The 26,506-nt window shown below is 41.4% G+C and overlaps 1 protein-coding gene across 1 annotated transcript in view; it reads left to right on the top strand.

The window, feature by feature from the left end:
* TRPV4 (transient receptor potential cation channel subfamily V member 4) overlaps positions 1-26,506 on the top strand; it is an 80,339-nt gene that overhangs the window by 18,040 nt on the left and 35,793 nt on the right. Inside the window, exons 2-5 of the mRNA XM_075214345.1 lie at positions 736-1,134; positions 15,363-15,535; positions 17,231-17,383; positions 17,910-18,050. Of these exons, the coding sequence (XP_075070446.1) occupies positions 752-1,134; positions 15,363-15,535; positions 17,231-17,383; positions 17,910-18,050 (850 nt within the window). The 5' untranslated portion in view covers positions 736-751. The remainder of the gene's footprint in view (positions 1-735; positions 1,135-15,362; positions 15,536-17,230; positions 17,384-17,909; positions 18,051-26,506) is intronic.

Raw genomic sequence — 26,506 nt, 5'->3', positions numbered from 1 at the left:
TTTATTTGTTCACCTAAGTAATTACACCATGGCTGGCAGCTCCAGAATACTATATGATAATTCTGATCTTGGCAAAAAAGGTAAATCCTCATTGAGGATGCGGAACTTGGTCACACTTGAGTCTTGCTGCAAATTAGCTCTTAGCGGCAGTGCAGTAATATTATATTGTATTTTAATGATTGCATTAAATAACCTGTACAACATTCTGCAAAGGAGAAAATACTGAATTATTTTCTGGTACAAGGAAACAATATTATATAAACAATATTATATAAACAATATTATATAAACAGCTCTGATTGTGCTTTGAAATAAGGGACAACTGTAACCTCTAAAGGTATCAGCAGTTTCTATCCATATGGGGAAAAAACCTTTGGAAACAGTTTGCATAGAAAGTGGTAGTTTTAGTGTAAGTTTAGAGACAGGTTATTGTCTTACTTCTCCCTATCGGTCTTCCCGCCACTTGTACTGATTAGTTTGGTGCTGACATTCTCAGGCTCTGATTCTGATTGATACTGCAGAGGTAAATATAACCTGTGCAGAGAATACAAAAATAGTTTTCATTAGCAGTTGGACTGTCTAAAGATTATGTGGGTGTAAGGAGTGCAATATATTCATGTGATGTTAAAAAAAAAAAAACGCTCACAAAGTTATTCTAAATTTACACTTTCTGAGGAACAGGAACAGTCTTATGATTTCTTAGTTATTTGACTTGCATAATATCTTTTTTTCCAGGAAATCAGAATAAAGCATGACAGATCCCTCGCAGCACCTGAAACAAAGCGCGTCTCTAGATATTGATGAAAGCCAAGGAGATGATGTCTCAACACATAATGACACGTTCCCTCTATCCTCATTGGCCAACCTGTTTGAGAATGAGGAGGGGGCAGTACCCACTGAGGTGAATCGAACTCCACAGGCTCCTGCAGACAACAAGCAGAACCTCAGGATAAGATTTCAAGGTGCTTTCAAAAAGGGCATTGCTAACCCAATGGATCTTTTGGAGTCCACTATCTATGAGTCATCAGTGGTACCAGCACCAAAGAAGGCGCCCATGGACTCTTTGTTTGATTATGAAACTTATCATCATCATCCTACAGAAAACAGGCGAAGGAGAAAGAAGATACTTGCAGAGTAAGTAATTATTGTTTATTGCATGTTTGCAGTTACACATGATTATCTGTGATAAGAGGATTAGACGCTGGAACTATTGCTCACCTTCCATAGATTAGAGAGAGCAAATCATTGTGGTAAAACAATATTGTTACAGTTGTCCCTATATGTTAAAATATGTTACACTGTAAGGATCTTTTCAGTCAGATCCAAAAACATTCAAGTGTGCATAATGCCTAATAGCACCAGCTGCCCCTCAATCTGGTGGCACAGTCATACATTGCCGCAGTAAAAGTAATAAGTTATTAATTATGAAAAACATATACATTAACAACATGTAACATACATAGCAATCACAGGTGACATACACATCCGTCACAATTCACATTCTTCGTTACATACAGTAATGTATCTTTTTGTAAAATTATAACAGTCTGACAACTGTTTGACCACTTCTACCCTTCCAGAAATCACCCATTAAAGGATTAAGAGGAGTTTGTCTAATAAAAATACTTAGGGATGGATGCATACAAATATTCTTGTTAGAGGACTTTACTACGTTTCTTTGGTGGTGCTAATATGTTTGTTTATAGAGCTCACCACTCTGTACAGTTTCCTTGTTTCTCTTAGAATATTTTGTTTTATCTTGACGTTTCTTACTTTTAACTACCAGAAGCCTCCACTTTGCCAGTCAAGACTGCCATCAACAGAGGTGGCCATTTTGTTTCCTAATTCATGTGTGGGCTTATAAATGGCCACTTCCTGTTGTGCTTAACACATGAGTATTGTGGTTTACCCTTACTATGTGCTCCATTCTGGTTTTCTACAATCCTGTCTATCCAGCCTAGTTTACGTTTTATTTCTCTCATTCTATATTTTTGTGTACTGATCCTGGCTTACATCTGACATCTCATAAGATGTGTTCCTAAAACAGTTTATCTCCGATTCCTCTTTGGCTATCGGACTGTTTATCCAGTTTTTGTAACATAATGCATAAGGCTTAAAAGTCCTCTACAAATTGTCTGATATGAGCTTTATCTTCATACTCCTTCCAGGCAATTACAAAACATTACTGACACCAAAATTGTAGAATTTTATAGCACAGGCAAGTCAAGTCTTTCAAAGGCAGAATCGGTGCTTACATTACAAAGGTGTGATTGTGAGCTCAAGGTTACACTTTTAAATGGACACATTACTAATTTGCAAAATCTTTCTAGAAGGAGCGTATGCTATGCCAGTTGTGGTCCCTCACATCACTCCTTCCCTTCCACCAGCTTAGTCAGTGTTGTATATATTTCAACAGGTGTTCTATCAATTCCCCAACTAGTGTATCCAAGATACAATATATTCTTATGCTCCTTGCAGATGAAGCTTTAGCTTACTGAAATGAATAGTTCAGTGTTTGAAATTTTTTGACTGTTCAAACTGGAGTGTTAGTGCAGAAGCAGCACTACTAAAACTATGCCAGGGAAGACATTCTACATCGTCATCATCGTCATAATCAGCTATTTATATAGCGCCACTAATTCCGCAGCGCTGAACTCATTCACATCAGTCCCTGCCCCAATGGAGCTTACAGTCTAACTTCCCTAACATACACACACAAACAGAGGGAGAGAGCGACTAGGGCGGCGGTTCCCAAAGTGTGCGCTCCCAGGGGTGCTGCGGCGCTGTCACAAGGGTGCCGCGGGCCAGCCATAGAAAAAAACAAACAACACAAAAACTTACCAATCCGCGCGGCAGTGGAGGGGGACACAGCGTGAGAGGGGCAGTGGAGGGGGACACAGCGTGAGAGGGGCAGTGGAGGGGGACACAGCAAGAGGGGCAGTGGAGGGGGACACAGCAAGAGGGGCAGTGGAGGGGGACACAGCAAGAGGGGCAGTGGAGGGGGACACAGCAAGAGGGGCAGTGGAGGGGGACACAGCAAGAGGGGCAGTGGAGGGGGACACAGCAAGAGGGGCAGTGGAGGGGGACACAGCAAGAGGGGCAGTGGAGGGGGACACAGCAAGAGGGGCAGTGGAGGGGGACACAGCAAGAGGGGCAGTGGAGGGGGACACAGCGTGAGAGGGGCAGTGGAGGGGGACACAGCGTGAGAGGGGCAGTGGAGGGGGACACAGCATGAGAGGGGCAGTGGAGGGGGACACAGCGTGAGAGGGGCAGAGAAGGAGGACGGCGTGAGAGGGGCAGAGAAGGAGGACGGCGTGAGAGGGGCAGAGAAGGAGGACGGCGTGAGAGGGGCAGAGAAGGAGGACGGCGTGAGAGGGGCAGAGAAGGAGGACGGCGTGAGAGGGGCAGAGAAGGAGGACGGCGTGAGAGGGGCAGAGAAGGAGGACGGCGTGAGTGGAGCAGTGGAGGACACAGTGTGAGAGGGGCAGAGAAGGAGGACACAGCGTGAGAGGGACAGAGAAGGAGGACAGCGTGAGAGGGGCAGAGGAGGAGGACAGCGTGAGAGGGGCAGAGAAGGAGGACACGGCGTGAGAGGGGCAGAGGAGGGGGACACGGCGTGAGAGGGGCAGTGAAGGGGGACACAGCGTGAGAGGGGCAGTGAAGGGGGACACAGCGTGAGAGGGGCAGTGGAGGGGGACACAGCGTGAGAGGGGCAGTGGAGGGGGACACAGCGTGAGAGGGGCAGTGGAGGGGGACACAGCGTGAGAAGGGCAGTGGAGGGGGACACAGCGTGAGAGGGGCAGTGAAGGGGGACACAGCGTGAGAGGGGCAGTGGAGGGGGACACAGCGTGAGAGGGGCAGTGGAGGGGGACACAGCGTGAGAGGGGCAGTGGAGGGGGACACAGCGTGAGAGGGGCAGTGGAGGGGGACACAGCGTGAGAGGGGCAGTGGAGGGGGACACAGCGTGAGAGGGGCAGAGAAGGAGGACAGCGTGAGAGGGGCAGAGAAGGAGGACACGGCGTGAGAGGGGCAGAGAAGGAGGACACGGCATGAGAGGGGCAGAGGAGGGGGACACATGGTGAGAGGGGCAGAGGAGGGGGACACATGGTGAGACGGGCAGTGGAGGGGGGCACAGCGTGAGAGGGGCAGTGGAGGGGGACACAGCGTGAGAGGGGCAGTGGAGGGGGACACAGCGTGAGAGGGGCAGTGGAGGGGGACACAGCGTGAGAGGGGCAGTGGAGGGGGACACAGCGTGAGAGGGGCAGTGGAGGGGGACACAGCGTGAGTGGGGCAGTGGAGGGGGACACAGCGTGAGTGGGGCAGTGGAGGGCACGGCATGAGTGGGGCAGTGGAGGGCACGGCGTGAGTGGGGCAGTGGAGGGCACGGCGTGAGTGGGGCAGAGAAGGGGGGACACGGCGTGAGAGGGGCAGAGAAGGGGGACACGGCGTGAGAGGGGCAGAGAAGGGGGACACGGCGTGAGAGGGGCAGTGAAGGGGGACACGGCGTGAGAGGGGCAGTGAAGGGGGACACGGCGTGAGAGGGGCAGTGAAGGGGGACACGGCGTGAGAGGGGCAGTGGAGGGGGACACGGCGTGAGAGGGGCAGTGGAGGGGGACACGGCGTGAGAGGGGCAGAGAGGGAGGACAGTGTGAGAGGGGCAGAGAAGGAGGACAGTGTGAGAGGGGCAGAGAAGGAGGACAGCGTGAGTGGGGCAGAGAAGGGGGACACGGCGTGAGAGGGGCAGTGGAGGGGGACACAGCGTGAGAGGGGCAGTGGAGGGCACAGTGGAGGGGAACACAGCGTGAGAGGGACAGAGACATATCTCCCTATGTATAAAGGGGTTGATGTTGGAAATAGCACTGCTATAGCCCTAGGAAACACCCTCTGGTGACATGCTTCAAATCATGGGGAAGCCGATTGTAACAAGGACCGCAGGTACATGTACCTCCTCAATCCTTCTTCCGCTATCTCCATCTCAAAATAACAGGAAAGAAGGAGTGGAAAAAAATGCTTTATTATTTAAATATAGCATTTTGGCATTAGACAATAGTTTTACAATATGTTTTTATATCTTTAATATATATATGAATTTTTTTTTAAACATTTTACATTTTTTTCCTCTTTTTGAACGGAAGACTCAAGTCCACTGTGCATGCGCGATCCAGCTAACCGAGTCACGCATACAGATATCCCTGAGACAGCTGCATAGCGCTGTGAGTTTTTACAGGTTATTTGTTGATATTTCTATTGCTGCTATAAGTAAAACCGGCCCTTTCACTATATCATAGCAAATATACCTGTTTATATCAAATTGTATTAAAAGACCTTGAAAAGCATTGTCCACTTTAGTGGAAGCTGACTTTTCTGGTCGGCAGTCTGTGTGTGACATCTGGTCCACCGCAGCAACTGAATGTAATAACATAACAGCACTCTCTAGCCTCAGGTGAGAAGAACCAGGGTAATATTGGCTTGCATTTTGTAAGCTCAATTCAATTCCGTGTTGGTTTGGGGGTTTCTGCTTCTGCCATGCTTATGTATATTACATTTACTGGACATAACCAAGTTTCAAACAAGACAAACACTGATTATAATGTAAACAGATTATGGTTCACCTTTGAACTCTGGCCCAGTAATTTATGAAACCGGGCCTTTGGAATTCGTCCTTAAACATAATATTTATGAGAATATTCTATTTTCATTAATTTTATCTCTCCAATGTCCTGTCATCTTGGGAATTCATTGGTGGGCTGCATATGATCCATTTATATAAATTGTGAATCAAACAATGTTGTGTTCCCATCGGAATGATTTAGAACTTTTATTACCAGTAGGGGATGAGACTCACAACCTGTCTTCTAAGGTTCTGGAGCGGCTGACATTTGCAGTTTCTTGTATGTGATTAAAAAGAATGCTGTCAAATCTTCTCCTCGCTGATCCTACGATTGAACGACACAGCAGCAACAGGAAGCAGTTCACCTTTCCAGTCTGCTAGCAGTACCACAGCTGCAGGTTCTGAGTGAGAATGAAGCAATGGGATTCATCAGTGTTTCTAATTCACTAACAGATGCACCAGTTTTTTGTGTATTAAAAAAATAACGGGAGGGACAGTTTTTTGTATCTCTGTATACAAAAAGAGTTAAACAGGTTCACTAGGAACTTATGACCTTCATTCGGAGAAAAATGTTATCAAGGTAGATCTTTAGATTTAGAGGGTGCTTATGATTTAATTTTGTATAGGACCTGGAAGACTGATCTCTGGAAAAGATATGGACATTCCGAATGCCATGTATTACCATTTGGACTGTGTAATGCTTTAGTGAGTTTTCAGCTCTTCATAAAAAATATATACGGGATCATCGAGAACAGATTTGAATTGTGTTGGAACATCTCCATAAGCATCAACTATATGCGAAACACATTGAACACTAATCCAGTTCTTGAGACATAACATCTACTCACAAGAGCTATGCATATGTAGTAAAGTCCAGGTATTCTGGATCAGCCAACTCCAAAGAATATCAATCGGGCATAGAAATTTTAAGAATTTGGCAGCTTCTACAGGCATTTCTATCCTTGTTTTTTTTCTTGTGGCTAAAGTTCCTGTGCCCTGTTTAAAACTACTTAGGCTTCCCTTTTTAGAATTATTGCAACTGTTGCCTGTCCCATCCCGTCTTGTTCCTGGGGACCAAGCTACTTGAATTTCATTGTGGATTTACCACCATCAAAAGTATTGCAAACTATCTTCGTTGTTGTTTGCCTGACAAAGATACTTACTTTTTGCCTTTACAGGACGAACTTCCATTAATGAGACAGCTGAATTAGCTATTTTAGAATCCTTTCATCTATATCTATTACCTGACAATTTTATATCCAAGTGCTGTTTATCTCAAAATGTTGAACAGACACTAAATATTGAGATTAATTTGTTTTTGGCTATCAATCCTCCGTATAATGATTAGACTAAGCATACCAGTCAGATCCTAGAACATTATATTCAATGCTTTATCTGTCATCTACAGGATGACTGGCAGAGTTTCTCAACATGTTCCTATTATACAGAGCCCCTTCCTTACTAACCTCTAGTATCACACAAAACATCCTTTCCTTCTAACGTTCCATTCTTCACTATACACCGATAAGCCACAACATTAAAACCACCTGCCTAATATTGTGTAGGTCCTCCTTGTGCCGCCAAAATAGCTTTGACCCATCCAGGCATGGACTCCACAAGACCTCTGAAGGTATTTGGCAGCAAGACGTTAGCAGCAAATCCTTTATATCCTGTAAATAGTGAGGTGAGGCCTCCTTGGCTCGGACTTGTTTTTCCAGCGCATCCCACAGATGCTCGATCAGATTGCAATATGGGGAATTTTGGAGGCCAAGTCAACACCTTGAACTCTTTGACATGTTCCACAAACCATTCCTGAAATTTTTGTGCACTGTGGCAGAGCGCATTATCCTGCTGAAAGAGGCCTCTGCCAACAGAGTATACTGTTGCCATGAAGGGGTGTATTTGGTCTGCAACAATGTATAGCTAGGTGTTATATGTCAAAGTAACATCCACATGAATGCCAGAACCCAAGGGTTCCCAGCAGAACATTGTCCATTGCATCACACTGCCTCCTCCAACATGCCTTCCACATACATGCACCCGGCTGTACACATGATGTTAAAGATAACCTGATTTATCAGACCAGGCCACCTTCTTCAATTGCTCCATGGTCCAGTTCTGGGTACTCGCGTGCCATTTGCAGGCAATTTTGGCAGTGGACAGGGGTCACAACAGTCGCCGGTTTGCCTGTTGTTTTTCCTTGGACCATTTTTGGTAGGTTTTAGCCTCTGCATACCAGGAACACCCCACAAGACTTGCCGTTCTGGGGATGATCTGTCCCAGTCATCTGGCCATCACAAGTTGGCCCTTGTCAAACTCGCTCAGATCCTTACACTTGTCCATTTTTCCTGCTTCCAACACATCATCTTCAAGAACTGACTGTTTACTTGCTGCCTAATATATCCCATTCCCTGACAGGTGCTATTGTAACGAGATAATCATTGTTATTCAATTCACTTGTCAGTGGTTTTAATGTTGTGGCTGATCTGTGTAAACAAACATTGTAAATAGCCACTTCCTGTTGTACTTAATGCTTCAGTATTGTGATTTCGCCCTCTTCTATGTTCCATTGTGACTTTTACTTGACCTACAGTCCTGTGTACCAAACATGGCTTACATCTGACTGCTCTCAGTTTCCATTTTTTGTTTCCTCACAAGCACTTCACCTCCTCCCAGAGCTCTCCTGTCAAATTAATTTTGGGATGATAATTCTCTCACAATACAGTAGCTTGTATGCCATGTCTACTGTGTGTTTATGTATGTGTATGCCTGTGATAGGCATTATTAAGCTCACAACCTTTCTGTGGCATGTGTACTTTTAATGTTTGTATTTGCCCTTTACATTACACACACAGATTTAGACCTATGTTGTAGTTAAAAATAGCTGTTTTTTTGGTGTTGTCTACATCCTGGCTAAGACCACACCTAAAACATTCCGTTTACAAAAAATTAAATAAGCTGGATGGAACATTTTAGTTATGCATAGGGGTTGCTCACTTTAGGTCTGTTTTAATTTGGAGTCTGAATAGCTACCTGTTATGTGTAGAGGTCACTACAAAGAACTCTTTGTAGATTTACTCCCAGGCATATGCCAGAGTTGCCAGCATTTGAACATCCTTTCCAGAACTGTTAAGTAGGTGCATCTAGGTATGCCTCCCACAGAATGAGCATATTAGATCTTGATTTTGCATTACATGCTCCATTATGTTCTCTGTTCTAATAACTTAAGTGTACAGGTCACTCAAACACTCAACACCAATACCTAAAGCACTGGGCAATTTACACCCCATCACTGTGCGTGTGCAAAATAGGTTATGCCGCGTTCCTTAATTAAAAACTTAGCGTTCATTTTTTGGAATGCCGTGATGATATCAACACCCTTTATTTGACCTCAATGCAATTTTCATGTGGTTATCGTGTTGATAGCCATGAATGATCCCTTAGAATACTGTTGTATGATAATAGGAGTGGCGGTTAGTAAGTGTGGCATACAAGGGAGTATTAATTGCAAGCAGTTGGTTTGAGGCCAGGTAGTCCTCCATTAGACGGTTGAGAAGTTGCATAGCTTTAATTGGTAAAACCATATTTTAAAGGAGATTTTTTTTTAAAGTGGATATTTGGCTTTGCAGTGAGTTGTGTCATCAAGGCTTCGTGCGCCCTCAGAGGAAAGTGAAGCATTATGCGAAAGGCTGGCCTACTCTGCATGAATCTGATAGAGCTCCCTAAAATTTGGGAGTCTCCCAGATATTCCAGGAGAGTAGGCAAGTATGGGATGTATGTGTAGGGGATGCCTGAGACCATCTGTTATTGCAGAGCACAGTTGGTGACTGGAGAGTCAGGCCATTAGGGAAAAGCAGGGAGGATCTTGTATCTACCACTATTAGAGCAGCTCACATCTGTTTCAAAGTGGTCCTCAAACTGAATCTTCCAATCGGATGATCCAGATGGAGGGTTTGAAATAGCTCAATAAATTCTCTATCTTTTGACTGGTTGAGACATGTAATAGTCACTGTTCAAATTAAAAAAAATTCAAAGGTACTATAATATGTAGTTGTTTATGCTCAAACAAGCAACGTGTCATAGTTTAATTTAATTTAATTTAATTTCTTTTGTTTTAACTGTGAACTCAAAGTGTGAATTCGGTCAGTGCAGTCGAATACAAATAGAACTAGCCCAGAAATCAAAGCTAGACTTAGCATGTCTTGATTTAATCAAAATTATGCAATTTGTTTTACTTAAGTGTCACTTGAAGGATATAAAAACAGACTACACACTGTAAAATAAAATATTTTAGATGTTTGCATAATTATTGAACAGCGCAAATACCTGTCACATAATTGTAATTTGGGAAGAGGGTAGTACTACAGCATACTGTATTTGACTTCCCAAGACACTAGTGTGGTCCTGGCTACATTTATTATTAATGTCTCTGTTTATATCTCATTACAGTAAATGGGCATCTGTAACTTTAGGGGGATTTAGAAAGACTACAGTGTATAAGAAAAATTTCAGTTATTTTTCTCTCTCCCTACACATACCTACTGGATCCTCCCTGTGGGTATAGGAGCTAAAATGTGAATTATCTAAGCTGTCTCTTAGGAATTGCCTTTATCTGGGGCTCCTGTCTTACTGTATATGCTTTCACGGCATAGTCATCAATTTCTGTGTACACAGTATAAACTGTAGGCTTCTCAGTGGACACATTTCCACTAGTTGAAATATTGAGAACATTAACATTTTTCTTCATCTTGGATGGGTTTAGATCCTTTTCTGTCCTAACCAAGGGCCTGATTCATTAAGGATCTTAAATGAAGAGGATTCTTATTTCAGTCTCCTGGACAAACCATGTTACAATACAAGGGGTGCAAATAAGTGTTCTGTTTTGCACATACGGTAAATACTAACTGTTTTTTCATGTAGCACACAAATACTTGATAGCTTATTTGTACACTGAAATTTAAAGTTGATATGTGTGTGCTACATGAAAAAACAGTCAGTATTTAACTTATGTGCAAAACAGAACACTCATTGGCACCCCTTGTATTGCAACATAGTTTTGTCCAGGAGACTGAAATAAGAATCCTTTTCATTTAAGATCCTTAATGAATCAGGCCCCAAGTTATTCCGCTGATTAGTCGCAGTGTTTCCAAACCTTTATGGACTGTGTATTTTTTTGTTTCTGCTCCCTTTGTAAATTATTAGACGGTGTACACCCTTTTCATTGTGTTATACAAGGCGAGAAACGCATAGAATATGGGTGTGGATGACTTTGTTAGTACTCACACTACTGCGGGTGGCTTTGAAGTGAACTAGTAATTTCCTGCCTTTTAGTTTTTAATCAATATTAGAGGAACATAAATGTAAGTATTTCTTATTTCCCCTTAGAAACACCAGGAGCAATCATAGTTGCATATGAAACATAACTAATTTATGTTTGTTTTTAAAAAAAAGCAAGCCCTTGTATTTTACACTATGTGCTAAATAATATTGTAAAGGCCTCAAACATTGCAAAATTAGGAAGTTGAGTCAGCCAGCATTTTCCTCGAGCACTGATCTCTTATCACTAGTTCAGAGCTTCCCTCCTCTCCTTGAGCTTCTGGAATGCCTTAGGGATCTATTCATTATCCTGCGATGAGCCAAAACTCCAAAGTTGTTTGGTTATCGCAGAACTTCTAACAATGTATGAAAGGGTTAACGCCAGAGAAATCAGAGATTTCACCAGCTGAAGGAGAGGGATTCTTCGATGGGGCTGGCAGCCCCATCATGGTATACAACGGCGGTAAAACGATCTGTATCGGTGCGAGAATTTACAATACAGAATGTTTATTACTGCAGCTGGCCATAATAAATAGAAAAAACAGAGATTATACAAAGCCACTCAGCTTTCTATCTGCTACTAGAACAGGGTAGACTGCTTATCAACAGACACCGGTTTGCGTCAAGAATTCTGATTTTTTTTTTATTTTTTTTATTTTACTTTTAATTAATTTATTTATTTTATTTATTTTTTTATCACCGATTACTGATGTTGGAACTGAAAGCTCCGTGCAGGTTTCCAGTGTCAATAATCCACTGGATCACCACACAAGAGCGATGATCTGTCATGTTAATAAAATAATGTTAAATTGTGGTATTTTATGGCTACAATAAGAAGCAATAAAAAAAATGACACTCTCCTCTAAGGACTGCATCCGTGTGTGTTATATAGCATTTATTACATTCAATTGTCTGTATTAATTTCTGCATTAAGAGGGCCACTACCTCAATTATGAAACAGATGAACATTATGTAGCACGTGATACTTTCTGTGTAATTATTTTCCGACAATCGCTTCTGTCATTTTCCAGAACTTGGAACACTTGACCTGGAAAATATTTCGGAAAGTCACTCTGCAAATATATATAATAAGCACTTGCAATGACAGAGAACAGTGCTCAAGATGTAGAGTGTCCAACTGTAGTTAAACATTTAATAAATAATCCTTGAAGTGTCTTTGGTGAATGCTCTAAGCACAGAGTCACTTTAATAAGTAATCCTACTAAGAGAGACTGAGTCTGCGACTTGGCACAGACACATCAGTCAGCTGAGTCTCGATAAACCGGTGTGGTGACTTTTTTTTTTTCATTGACATGAAAATATATTTTGTTCATTTGCATATCAAATTACACATTACACATGGGCCACACCCCCAGCCCATTGCAAATATATCATCATCATCATCATCACTATATATTTATATAGCGCCACTAATTCCGCAGCGCTGTACAGAGAACTCACTCACATCAGTCCCTGCTCATTGGAGCTTACAGTCCAAATCCCCTAACACACACAGACACACAGACTAGGGTCAATTTGTTAGCAGCCAGTTAACCTACCAGTATGTTTTTGGAGTGTTGGAAGAAACCAGAGCACCCGGAGGAAACCCATGCAAACATGGGGAGAACATACAAACTCCACACAGATAAGGCAATGGTCAGGAATTGAATTCATGACCCCAGTACTGGAAGGCAGAAGTGCTAACCACTTAGCTACCGTGTTGCCCCAAATAAAGAGGCGCAGCAGCCGGAAGCTTCATGAGCAAGAATCTGCCAGTTGTTGCCCCTTAATGTTAGCGACATGACATGTCATTTATACAGTGTTTTAGGCTGTCATTACCCTGCGGGCAAGGGTCTAAAAGAGAAATCTAGAAATATGAGGATCTTTCGCTCCTTTCAAAGGTGATATTGTGCTTCAAAAGTCACTTCTGTGTAGATTTGCCCTTTTACCTTGTAGTAGTGTAAGGAGTTTGACATCACTCAGAGGTGATCCTGAGACGGAGGGTAAAGAGCCAGGTGAGCTATGGAGGAGGAACCACTCCTCTGGACTGAAGCCAGTGTAATAAAGAGGCATAGAAGATAGTGTTCTAGGGAGGTCGATTCCTTTAACAGGTCTATTGCCAATTCTGAGGTTGTTCCTTCTGCCTTTGTCTACATATTCTTGTTTGTCAGACATCAGAAGTACGTAATTTCATAGCTGGTTGATGACTTGTACTAATGACTGTTGGAAGCTATTGATCTCTTCCTGTTTCCATACTGGGGCATTCACTTTCTGCAACTTTTGTTTTAAGATGGGCATTTACTTTGTGGACTCTCTTCTGAATGGTCTGTTTGATTGAAAGGATTATTGCGATATCTGCTTTAGTAGAAGCTGGATCTTCATTATCTGAGTCTCCGTTTTTACTTGCTACCTGCTGAGGAAGTTGAGGAGAGGCTTTTGTAATAAAGAGGAAGTTGCGGTTTGAAGTATTTTGGCAGGTGGGGTTTGAAGCATTTGTTTAGTATAACTAGCCAGCGCTCCCAAATATACCTAGTGTATGTGTGGAGGAAAGCCACTAGTTAAGGTGAAAGCTCTCTGGCAGCATGGTTGCATGCTTAAAGGACATGGGATTAGTTCCAGAGGTTATGATGACCAGAATTATGTTATAGTTTTGCCCAGATACTGAGTAATAGCAATTGCATTATACATGAAAATGAATAGGCCTGGAGAATTGTTTACATTCCGTTGTTATTTTAATGCAGTCTCTCTTTTTGGGGGGGAGTGGTTTGTGTATGTACAATCAATTTTCAGTTTATATTCCAAGCGTAAAGCTAACCAAGCTAAGTTCTGTTCTTGGTTTTTCCAGCTAGACAAATAAATGTTTTGCTGTGTAGTCAACCTTAAATAAATGACTTGCAAAGCTCCAATATGACATGTGTGGGTGCATGTTATTCGACTCTGGGCAAATAGCACATCGATAAGGGCCAATTTTGAAAGGCGTGCTATATACACTGGGCCTGGGACAGAATCTCTTAATTGAAACTCTGCTGAGGTGATGCCCAGAACATTAACAGCTAAAGTAATCCTTTCTCAACACTTACCGGTTTAGATAACAGATCTACTAGGCCTTGGTATGCTAGCTCCAGGGCAGAACACCAGGACTACTCCCTATCAGTTGCTGTGAGCGAAGGCTGTGTCTCGGGTGCGCCGGTGCAGGTGATCATTAAGTTGCAGGCAGTCCCAGGATACTGAGGTGATGGGGCGGCTACACTTGTATTTCCTTCTCTGATTTAAGATTACTTTTGGTTGCCCAATTTTGCCAGATCTGGCGAAATTAGGCCTCAGTTGTATAGTAGCCCATTATAGCAGTGTGTCTTTGTATATCAATTTTTTCTTTAAGCTCACTAGCAAGTGGAGTCTTTTATGAAGGGGTTTAATCTTCCAAGGATGCAGGTGAAAGACACTGTCACACTGTCAGTGAGCATCTAGATGAAGCAACCCAGGGACCTTTCCTTGTCCGGAGGTCACTGCTTGCACCTAGATAGGGGCTTGTTTAATTATAATTAATTTTCCTTTTTTTTCTTATTCATTTTATTTCTTATTAAAAATAAAAGGTTGGGAAAAAATATGTAACTGAGTGTGCTGTGTGACAAGCTGAAATGTTGCTGTTTTTTAGTCAAAATCTAGTCAAAATCTCGATGAAAGCACTTTATGGAAATCCCGATGAAATTTTGAAATAAAATAATTTAAAGTATTATTATTTTAGAAAGATTAAAAGACTTATGTTAGTCAGATAATTACTTTTTTGCTCAGCCAAACTAACACCCCCCGTGAATAACCCTTAATGTGCACTACTACAGTGAAAACTGTTCCAGTTTTTTAATGCTCTTCAGAGCTCAACAATAAAAGAAAAAAAGAAAACAATAGTGTTCCCTATTTTAAAATGCAGCTTTGTAAATAGAACCTAATACATAATTTATTACACTATAATATAAAGTAGATGTTGAGCCCTTGAAACCACATTCACCTACTACTAGGTAATGATTTTAAGGAATAAATAATTTATCACACATCCCCTATTGTTTGTTTCTGCTTGATTAATCAAGGGGTAGCCCGAAGTAGATCATACATTGACCGTTCATTGCATCAGTGATCAGTGTCTGGCACCTGCACAGTTAAAATGTATGTCTACACTGCTATAGGAGAGTAAAGATGTATAATAAGCCTCATAACAAAAATAAAACTCATAACATACATGGTGGATACCATAAACTTAAAGTGAGGAACCAAAGAAATATGGTGATAACGGGATGTCTTGCATATCTCCGTAAAGGATACAAGACCAGGTCAGTATGTGCGGTAGGAGAATAGCTCTCCCAGCAAATACACTGTTTGTCATGTATGTGTTACTCTGACTGCTTTGTAAGAACTTTTCGTGTTACCTGCTTTCTTACAGGAAGGAAAATCAAAATTCCCAGAACTCAAGCCCTAACCCTCCTCCCATCATCAAGATGTTTAATAGACATATTCTTTTTGACATCGTATCACGGGGCTCCACATCAGAGCTGGAGGGATTCCTGCCTTTCTTGTTGGCACAGAAGAAGAGACTGACAGATGAGGAATTTCGAGGTTAGGTGCAGACACTAAACATTGTCCTGTGTATCTTTAACTTTGTTTTAAGCATCTCAGCAGGAATCTTAAGCTTCTAATGTGGTCAAATTCCATAGTATGCTCAGAAAGCACTTATAAACCATAGACATTCTGTGGTTTATAATCCTTCTGTTACAAGTGGTCTAATGTACACTATAGTGTAAATTTAGAAGGCTTTGACGTTGATAAAATGTCCCATCATTTAATGGTATAGAACTGCAAGGCTCTATATACAGGACATGATATAACAAGGTTACTTCTTCCTTCTTATAATCTACAGTTTAGAGTATATTATTCCTTATAATAGACAAGCAATTCTAATAAATGCTGAAGTGATACAGAAATAATATTTATATATTACGCAGACTAAAAAGCAGGTAAGCATGAACTTCATTTGTATAGGTGTTTAGATTAATATTTAAACTTGGGGATATTATTAGGGACTCCCAAGACATTGCTGACAAACATTTGTTACCAGTCCTAAGCATCATCCTAAGATGCCTTATGCATGTAGTCCACTATAAGTTACACTGCCACATACACATTCCGTTTTACTAACCTACACCATTCCATAGAAGAACCCCCAACAGAGGCAACTGTTTTTCCCAGTGCTCTGTGGTTCTGAAAACTGTGGCTGTGTGACGTGGTGGAGGGTGTGAGCGAAAGGCTTCTAAATGATCCTCGCACACTCACAGCCCCCCTCTGCAGCAATTTTAAAATGCAAATTAAATAGATTTGCCATTCCTGTACTAGAGAATTGGCAGAACCTCAGTAGAAATGGCTGCATTGAGCAGCACTTGGGGCTCCAGCTAGGGGACAGCTTCAAAGGTGACTAAAACAACCCAACTGATGACCCACATTCCTGTGCTGCTCCTTTCTGAAGTCCTCCTTTCTTTAAAATCCACCTTTACTGCTTCCCAAGTGACTTTATTTCCCCCACACATGTTCATGCCCTGATCCCCTTTTCACACAATTATGTTCTATTGGCAAAGGATCCCTTCGCCCACTACTAGGAATGAGTGCCAGGATCTGCCAGTATGTGGCTAACTATCTGGTATGGTCTTCAGTCGCCAAACCTCTAAATACCTATGATGCAAAACTTAACACTTTGTTTTATTTATTTGTATATGATACCTTTTATTATGAATTGGTTATTTTTAGCATTAATATTTTGTAGCATTTATTAATTCAGGCGATTTTGCTGCAGATAGTTTTGCTCCACATTCGCACTAAAGTCTGTGTATTAGAGTGTACATCAGTGATCTAAAACAGATTGGTATTAAAAAAGAAATTCAAAAAGGTTTGGACACCGTGGACTATAATATATATATACATAGTTACTTTATGGATACATAGTTACTTTATGGATAACTTGCCGTACAGCTCTCGGGGGAATTTAATTAACAGTTAGGTGCTTCGGCAGCACTTTGCTATTAAATGAATCGCCCCCTTATGATCCTTATATGTAAAACTGCTTCAAGCATTGGACTGTTACTAAAGTATATCAAAAAGCAGTAAAGCTCAAACTGTAACCTAGTAGTAATATAATGAAACCTCTACTTTGGTAAAGGTGTGAATGATAGGAAGACCTGCAAAATACATGTGTCAATTAATGCAAAACACAAATTGCACTTTCACCGAGTATTCATTTTACATTTCTTTTTTTCTATTCAGAGCCATCAACAGGGAAGACTTGTTTACCTAAAGCTCTTCTGAATTTAAACGGGGGGAAAAATGACACTATACCGATGTTGGTGGATATTGCAGAGAAAACAGGGAATCTACGTGAATTTATCAACTCTCCTTTCCGGGATGTTTACTATAGAGGTGAGTTTCATGATCCAAATCCAGTTGAACCATAATATACAGATTAATTTTGTGGTTTACTTCAGAGCGTAGATTGTCAGTAATATATGACATAAATCGCAATATAATGCACTGAGATTTAGTAAGATTGAATATAGCGCAAAAATAAGAAATGTTTTATGTTGAAAACATTTAGTGTTCAATTAATGGGTCTAGAGAACCCTCAAAACTATTACCATACACACTGGGGCAGGGAGAGGAGTATAGTACAGTGTCTGTACAATAGAAAACACACAAATACACAACAAATGTAAACACAATGTTAAACATTACAAATTCTATTGAAGTATGTAAATCCAGACATTTACATTTATTTCTAAAATGTTTTTGGAGTGACTATATTATATACCTGTATCTGGTGATTCCTAAAAATAAGAAATAAAAGTGCAAATTGGGTTATTAGTTTGTCCAATTATTTAACTGGAATATCCAATTTTCTTATTTGCTTGGAAAAACTCAGGTCATGTCTTTTGTTGTGTCTTATCAGGACAGACGGCTCTTCACATTGCTATAGAAAGGCGCTGTAAGCATTACGTGGAGCTGCTGGTGGAGATAGGAGCGGATGTCCATGCTCAGGCCAGAGGGCGCTTCTTTCAGCCCAAAGATGAGGGTGGATACTTCTATTTTGGTAAGTCTGGTCTATTGTGCCGGTAACGCAGGTTAATGCATCATATATAGAGAGTGATGCCTCTTAAACTTTTAAGCGCAGTGTTAACATTTTGAATGTGATGGTGGGACAGGCACTATTGGCTCTTAGTTACTTTTATAAATGTGTATAAGGCACAAGAAAAGCAGATAGGTGTTATGAAGCTGAAGGCTTCTGGGTTTACCTACATTTAAATGAAACCAAGTCAATTGGGCCCTCTGCACAGTGTGTAGAACAGGGAATCTATATGCCTGACACTACTTGTTTTTGAAACAACTGGACTAGCTGTGTTGCTTTATCTGCACATATAGTGTACTGTCACTAAGCCTCATCTAAGCTGCGTCCTCTGTTTACCATGTGGCCTCTCATTATAGCCAAATAAAATGTGTATCCTAAACAATTTCCTATGGGACATGCTGGGAGGTACCTGCCCAGCCCATCTCCATGCCTTTGCGGGGGTGGGGGATGGGGTGAAGATGCGGGCGGGTGTTCTCCCAGGATACCATATGGTGTTGGGGTGTTATAATGAAAAGGAATGATTTGGGCTTCCAGTTCCACTGGTAAAATGGAAAACAAAAAACAGAATAAAGGTGCCTGAACAGTTTGGTCATTTGATGCCTACACTCTTACGTATCAGCTCACCAGTATCTGGGTTCCTCTGCTCTGTAATACACACAATTTGTAATACATTAAGGCACAAATGGGGGTCTGTTATTTTTAAAATCGTAAGCAGGGGCCTATGTCCCCCTGTATCATAAAGAAAGCATGAAGCAGTCACATTGATATGAAAGAGATCATGGGTACCAAAGTGTGCTTTGTCTCGCAATATGTTTTAGTATACGGTTACTTTACATCCCTGTTTAAACACTCTACAGTGTCTTAATGCTGCACGAACAGCAATAATGATACTATACAGCGTGGGTGAACAAATCTCAGAAGTTGGGTAGTAAAGCCACCTAAAAAATTGTGCTGGAACCTATATTTTGGAGGTGGTTACTAATAATGGATGGATATCTTCACTTGCACCCTAAAATTTTTACAAGCCCTTAGATTTTTGTGACGGTCTCCAGAGAACTACATTATTTTGTCCAGTTCTGGTTTACAGCAATAAACAATGCAACCCCAGCTGCGCCATGGCTTTATGTGGAAGAAGCGTTATCTGTAGTGTGTACTCCTCTATAAAGTTCAAATTAGCAAAAGTGACTAAGTGCCTGCATGTGGCATAACTGTATGTGGGTTGAAGGGGGCTTTAAGTGTACACGGGTGTGAGCATAATTGTAACATGGCATAACGCAGCTGGTGAGAAAAGGCCTTAGAATATGGGCAACGACTGATGATTTCACTGCTCATGTGTTTTGGGGATTATATTCTCCCTCTTTTAAGACATTTTCTTAAATGCTTTGCTTTCCCAATCCTTTTAAATTTTTCTACATCACATAAAGGATGAACTTCTGTGCATTGTTTTTTAGTTGAGTTCTGATAATGTTATATTGTGTTTATTTAAATAGCAGGGAATTGCAGTAATATAATTAACAAATCAATTTATATTAAGTATCCTGTTAACCCCAAAGAAATTCTGGGTTTCTTTAACCAAAGTGTATGTCTTGCCCTCCACTTCATTTAACATTCTCTTCCTGAGATTTATTTGCCGGATACAACAATTTAATTTCTCAGCTGAGTTTACCATGGCTGGTGTAGAGATTCCTATTACTATGACTCCTTATACAGGACATGGGGCTCTGTTCATGAAACAGAGAAAAGCCCCATCCCCAGAGTAGGGGGCTTTATCCTCCGTAACCCTTCTTCTGTTATCATCATCTCAGTATGGTGGTAGCTGGGGAAAATCAGTGAAACAAATGCTTTATTGTTTCAATAAAACGTTTATTCACATGGGAATATCTTCAAACTAATTTTTATTTTTTAATATTTCTATTTTATTTTAAACCTCTGGAACAGAAAGCCAAAGTGCAGGAGATGGGAAACTCAATATGTGTAGTGTGCTGATCCTGTCTCCATCCCACCAACAAAGGGGTGGCAATTTCCATAATGGCTCTGGGTTTAATGTCGGAAAATATATCTGTAATTCCCTTTCATATTGATATTACGCATTTTAAAACCAGTATATCACTTGTGTGGTATTTTCTAATGAGTTTGTTGAGTTTCCCTGATGGGTTCTCTTTATTTTCCATGCTATGATCTGCCCTGCATTATTTTTTTCTTTGTACTTTCCATTTTTATTTCATTTATCATAGCTTTTACTGGATCTTGAATGCTTTATGTATATGTTTTATTTATAGCTTTTCCAGTTTAAATTATGCAAAGTTGCTTGCGTTGTCCTCGTTTTGTGATGATGATCTGTTTGAATAGATTTTGTGTGGGGAGGAAGATTTTTACACTTTACACATATTGCACACAACCAAAAAAGCAATTTGGTTTCTTATTTTCTTGTTAGATGTAATACAATTATAGTTAATTAGCATTCCCAATATTTACAATATATACTTTTCACACCTAACATTTCTCATAGGAAAATCAGAATAAATTAGGAAATGTTTCCAATCTTCCAAAACCACTCCTGGTTCATCGATGCAGGATATTGCTCTTGTGATTTCTGTAAAGTCGGTACTACTTGGAGGTATACCATCTACATGTGGTTTCCATTTACTTTCAAAATGTTTCCTATCCCCATTGTATGTTGTAAAAATAGTTAAGCAATATAATCTTCATACAGGTATCTCTATAATGCAGGCAGAAATTACCCTCAAGACTTAAGATAAACCTGTGCAATTTGGGCATAGTTACAGCCTATAAAATATGAAAATATAATATTTCAGATTGTAATCAAATACAGTACACCTCTATCTGACCAGCATGCAGGCTGCCAGTCACCAGTGGCAACAGGATGCAGGTTGCCAGTGGCAACAGGATGCAGGTTGCCAGTGGTGTCAGATGCAGGCTCTGAGTCGCTAGTGTGCTCTTCTGTGTGGCAAGTGCCGGGAAGCTCTCAAAACCACTAGACGGCTCCTGGTGAATAATGCTTGATTACCAATGCATATAAGGACTTTTACTCTCTATCCCCTGTTTTTAACAAAGTCAGGAGATTGGGGGGGGAAGATCTTGAGACAAGCAAAGTGGGTCAAATGCGGGAAAGTTTACAGGTCTAAAAAAGAAATCGCCTAAAAACTGTCTGCATTATTTAAAAATGGAATGTGTGTGTAGTTGTATGCTATTTTAGATGTGTTTTATGCCTGTAAGTGACTGGTCCTCTTTAAAACACTATGATCACGATGTTCGTGTTTCTATATAATGTATATACCACACCATATAATTAATGCCGCTATATGTAGCACGCAAGGTAAGTTATGGGGTGTGGGTCTGCAAACCATTGATTGTAGCTACACTAGGAAACAAAAGAAAAAAATATACCAGCAAGGTGTAGTATACAAGCAATATGCCTCACAGTAGCAGAAAGAAGTATGATGTTTAGTTGTACCAGACATGCCACAAATATGGTCGTTGGTCAAAAAAAAAAAAAAAGTGCTCAAATGCCCATTAGGAGTAACAGTGTCTAGTAACTTGCCCATTAGTAACAATAATATACAATAAGATCCCGTCAGTAATGTCCTGTGAGATTTCATTACTTGTAATAATGGACAGTTGGTTGTTTTTAGTAAAAGTAATGCTCAGTTAAGTACGCCTTAGTAGCAGAAATGCCCAATAAGAATCCCATTAGCTGACATTATTGCCCAGTAATATGCCTGTATTTGCAGTAATGCCCGGAATTATGGTAGTGCATATCAAATTCGATAATTTATTGCCTAATTCTTGGTAAAATAGATGCTTATTCATTTAAAAATTCTAAAAGCCACCCTGACAGCACACAGTGCATTTGAGCTTAAATAACAGAATTATCCAACAGAAAAACCCACCCCCAACAAGTATGTCCACATTTATAGAACAAGAGACATGCATCATAGTTGTTAACCACAACATTAGAATGTGTAACACAATATAGGCCATAAACGTCATATCAGTTGATGTCTTTACCTCGAACACTCCATGAACTGTGCACACACATCATAAAGTACATAGTAAATAGCAACAGACAACAAATTTGATTTTGGAAAACCAGAGGTCACCACTTTAATTAAATTGCTGTTGAAATTGGTGGCAAGAAAACTGCATCGGTCAGCTAAATCTAAAGAGAGCAGCTGAGTTGAGATAATATTATTAATCCAGGAAGAATTGGAGTGCGGTGTTTTGGGACATAGAAGTGTCATGTGTAACGTGTGCAACATGGTCCATACATAGACTTCCTTATCCAACCACCATGTTATAACATGTGTATGGTGGTCATGCAGAATTGGCTTGATTCAAGCAATTATAATTTAGCATATAATATATTTTTATAATTTCTAACTTCATCATCCGTAAAGGTAATCATAATATTCATTAGTAGCTATATGATTAACCACAGTACCGTATTCGCCGCCTTTGCCAACATCATCTCCTCTTCTTGGACATGCATCTGATCACAGTGCTGTGCTGGTGGTGTTCATTGACACACTTAACGTGAGCACATCCACAGCCATCTTCTAATTAGTCCCCGCCAGTGATAAAGCATCAGGCACACCCTTGTACTACATCCAGTGACTGTGACATTGAGTTCCCACGGCAGCTCTCTATCCCACCCCCAGGTTGGAGGATAGAGTGGAGTAAAATAAATTAATACGTTTTCAAATGGTCAATCAAAAACCCAGGCATCTTGAAACTTGGTGTACCTGGGAGTGATGTAGAATCACAAGGCATTTCTAAGAAATGCTGGACAGTTGCCAGGTTGTCTTCAAACTACTACAGAGTAATGTTGTGGAGATGATATATAATTTGCTGTAGCAATCAGTGTTTAAAAATCTAAAACGACAGTATAAAAGTAGAAGAGTAAAAACATAGTGTAGTAAAGTCATTGTAAAAAAACAAACAAAACAAAAATTAATTGTAATTAGTCTACAATAACTACCCAAAGAGTCAAATATTTGTATACAGTAATACACATAAACTATGCTTCAAGGATCAGCAGCCTAACACAGGCTCTAACAATAGGTAACAGATTCCAGTTACATACATAATAAAACACACAGGCAGATATGAAGCACACGTTACTATGAGATGAGATGAGGTGACGTTAGATTCAGAGCGGATGAGAAGAAGTTGGTTGATGTGCACACTCTTAAACCACACAGTTGCACAGATGTGAACTAATGGTATAAATAAGTATGTGAGGCATAGAGCTGCTGTGTATGATGCTTGTTTCCCAAGAGGTGCACAGTGTTGCTGTACACTAATATTGTTCCTTGCTGGTCAGCCTTTCCCTTGCCTGCACAGTACAGGTTTATGGTGTTTCCTGGGCAGGAAGTTAATGCCCAGAACATAAATACAAACTGAGCCAGCTTGTCCTGCAGTTAGGGAGTTCCTTGAATGTGAACAGGCAGAGTATATATTCTCTCTAATGACAACATCGGCAAAGGACAGAGGCTTGTTGTAAGAATACCAAGGGGCCTTTCATTCACTAAAACCAGGCAAATAACAGTTTAATTGGATAATCTCATCATAAGCCAAAATGGTGACGGAGTCAGGAAAAAGGGAATTTGTGAATTGAATAATTTACACTTCTTCTTTTATCCCATGTCTGCTAAGGAAAATGACAGTCCCATTAGAAGAGACCGATTCAACAATTCTGACAGTGCACACACAACCATGATGTGAGTGAGTGATCTGTACAGCGCTGCGGAATTAGTAGCGCTATTTAAATAAATGGTGATGATGAACAAATGCCAAGATTGCCGAATTATTGCACCTATTTCTGCGTGTTATCAAACGGCAAAAGCCATTTATTGGCTGCATAATATGTGGTTGTACACAGAATTTTATTTGTGCCCATCTATCCATCCACATAGGTGAACGAGCATCCCCTGGTTTCATCTACTTCTACAGGATTGCAGGTCCAGAAGGTGGAAAGTGAAGCGACCATTGCTTTAGGATCACCTAGAACACTGATCACTTGAGCCTCATTTATGTCTTTAGTCAATCATGAGCGTGAGGGGACCTCAGTCTTTAGTACATTATATTACATGGATATTTGTGTGCACATAAAAGCACTTACATGCTGCAAATATGTTTTGAAGGTACAAAAACCATTCCATTACAAGTATAGGGTGAGTCCCAATTACCAGCAAAAAATATTTTTTTTGTTTAAATTTCTTTTGTTGCAGATGGTGGGAGAGACTCTGCAGCCACCTAGTCACTAGACAACATCTCCTTAAATCTCCTTTAATGTTGGATTTCCACCCCTTGAACTTCACTTGAATATCTTATCCCGCAACACGAGACGTCATCTTTACATTCAGGTGTGATCTGAGGCCCGTGAGTGTGGCTCATGAGTGTGCATATCCTGATGTCTTAAACAGTGCCTCAATCCACCCAACTTCCTATGATAAGGTGTGAAACTTTGCACTCAGTGCCACCTTTCCCCCCTAAGCTATGCACATTGGGGCTGATGCAGTTGGTTGTATACACGCCCAAATAGTGATTTCTAAAAGTTTGCACATACAAGTAGCTCAGGTAACTCCGCTGGTTGCACAGGTAACTCCACTGGTTGCACAGGTAACTCCGCTGGTTGCACAGGTAACTCCACTGGTTGGAACGGAGTTACCTGTTATCCCTTGAGACCGAGTCGCACAGATCAGTGGGATGACCGGGGACCCGGGTAACCTACTTTACTCCCATTATGGGCACTGGACTAAGAGATTATTTGGTACGCATATAGGAGCGCACCAGCTCTTGTTTTAGTTGTTTGTAAGATCCTTTTAATAAATGGTATTATGCTATACCTGTTTTATTCCTTCATTCACATGGGATGAGTATTGGAGTTTTTCTCAAGCAACGAGGAACCCATCTATGATTTGATGTGCCTGAATAATCGAGAAATCCTGTAAGCAGAATCCCTAAGGGGACCCCCTCACGTGGTTTTCTCATTTTATAGGAGGCTCATCATGATTGTTTGCACCTGGAAGAGGGTTCACTCCTGTGTGACATTATAGAGATAATTGTATTGTTAATATCCATACAATACTATTCTATGTATATATTATTATTATTATCATTTATTTGTTGGGCGCCACAAGGTTTCCGCAGCGCCTTACATAGTACAAACAGTAGACCATACAGGGTGAAACATTACAGAACAATAAACACAGAGTACCAATGCTTCAGAAACTCCGGGCAGACATATGGAGTAAATACGGAGCAGAAGATTCGGTATGGAGACAGGAGGGGAGAGGGGCCCTGCTCATGCGAGCTTACATCCTAAGGGAAGGTGGACAAAAAGGCACGAAAGGGAGGCAGTGATACAAGGGAGAAAAAGGGGCAGGGGAGAGGGGGGAGAACTGCACAGTAGATGAGGGGTTAAGTGGATGGTTGGAAGGCTTTCAGGAACAGGTGAGTTTTGAGTGCCCGTTTGAAGGAGCATAGATTGGGTGCGAGACGGATGGAGCGAGGGAGGTCATTCCAGTGCAGGGGGGCAGCTCGGGAGAAGTCTTGGATTCTGGAGTGGGAAGAGGTAATTAGAGTGGAGGAGAGGCGACGGTCGTTTGCCGAGCGCAGGGAGCGGGCAGGAGTGTGGATGGTGAGGAGGTTAGAGATGTAGGGGGCAGTAGACTGGGAGAGAGCTTTGTAAGTGGTAGTAAGGATTCTAAAGAGGATTCTGTAGGGGAAAGGGAGACAGTGTAAGGCATGGTAGAGAGGGGAGGCAGAGGAGGAGGGGCGTGAGAGAAAGATGAGTCTAGCAGCCGCATTGAGTACAGATCGGAGGGGGGCAAGATGAGAGAGGGGGAGGCCAGTGAGGAGAAGGTTGCAGTAGTCAAGGCGGGAGATGATGAGTGCGTGGATGATAGTTTTGGTGGCGTCTTGTGAGAGGAAGGGTCGGATGCGGGCAATGTTGTGCAGTTGGAAGCGACCGGCATGAGCAAGGGATTGGATATGGGGGGGTAAAAGAAAGAGAGGAGTCAAGGGTGACACCTAGGCAACAGAGTTGGGTGACAGAGGAGATGGTAGTGTTATTAACAACGATAGAGAGGTTGTGAGGGGAGTCTGGAAGGAGGAAAGACAATGAGTTCAGTATTAGAGATGTTAATTTTGAGAAAGCGTGAGGACATCCAGGAGGAGATGGCAGAGAGGTAGTCAGATACGCGAGAGAGGAGGGTGGGAGAGAGGTCAGGAGAAGAGATGTAGAGTTGAATGTCGTCAGCATAAAGGTGATACTGAAGACCAAAGGAGGAGATGAGCGCACCAAGGGAGGAAAAAATATGTCTTTGAGTTTGTTTCAGTCATCCACTCTTGAGGAACCTCTTTACCCATTGTGAGGAGCCATGTATACACTCTTG

The sequence above is a fragment of the Mixophyes fleayi genome, chromosome 1 (assembly GCF_038048845.1).
Source record: "Mixophyes fleayi isolate aMixFle1 chromosome 1, aMixFle1.hap1, whole genome shotgun sequence".
NCBI lineage: Eukaryota > Metazoa > Chordata > Amphibia > Anura > Limnodynastidae > Mixophyes > Mixophyes fleayi.
Note: the sequence above shows the minus strand (reverse complement) of the source record. Positions and strands in the feature narration are given on the sequence as shown.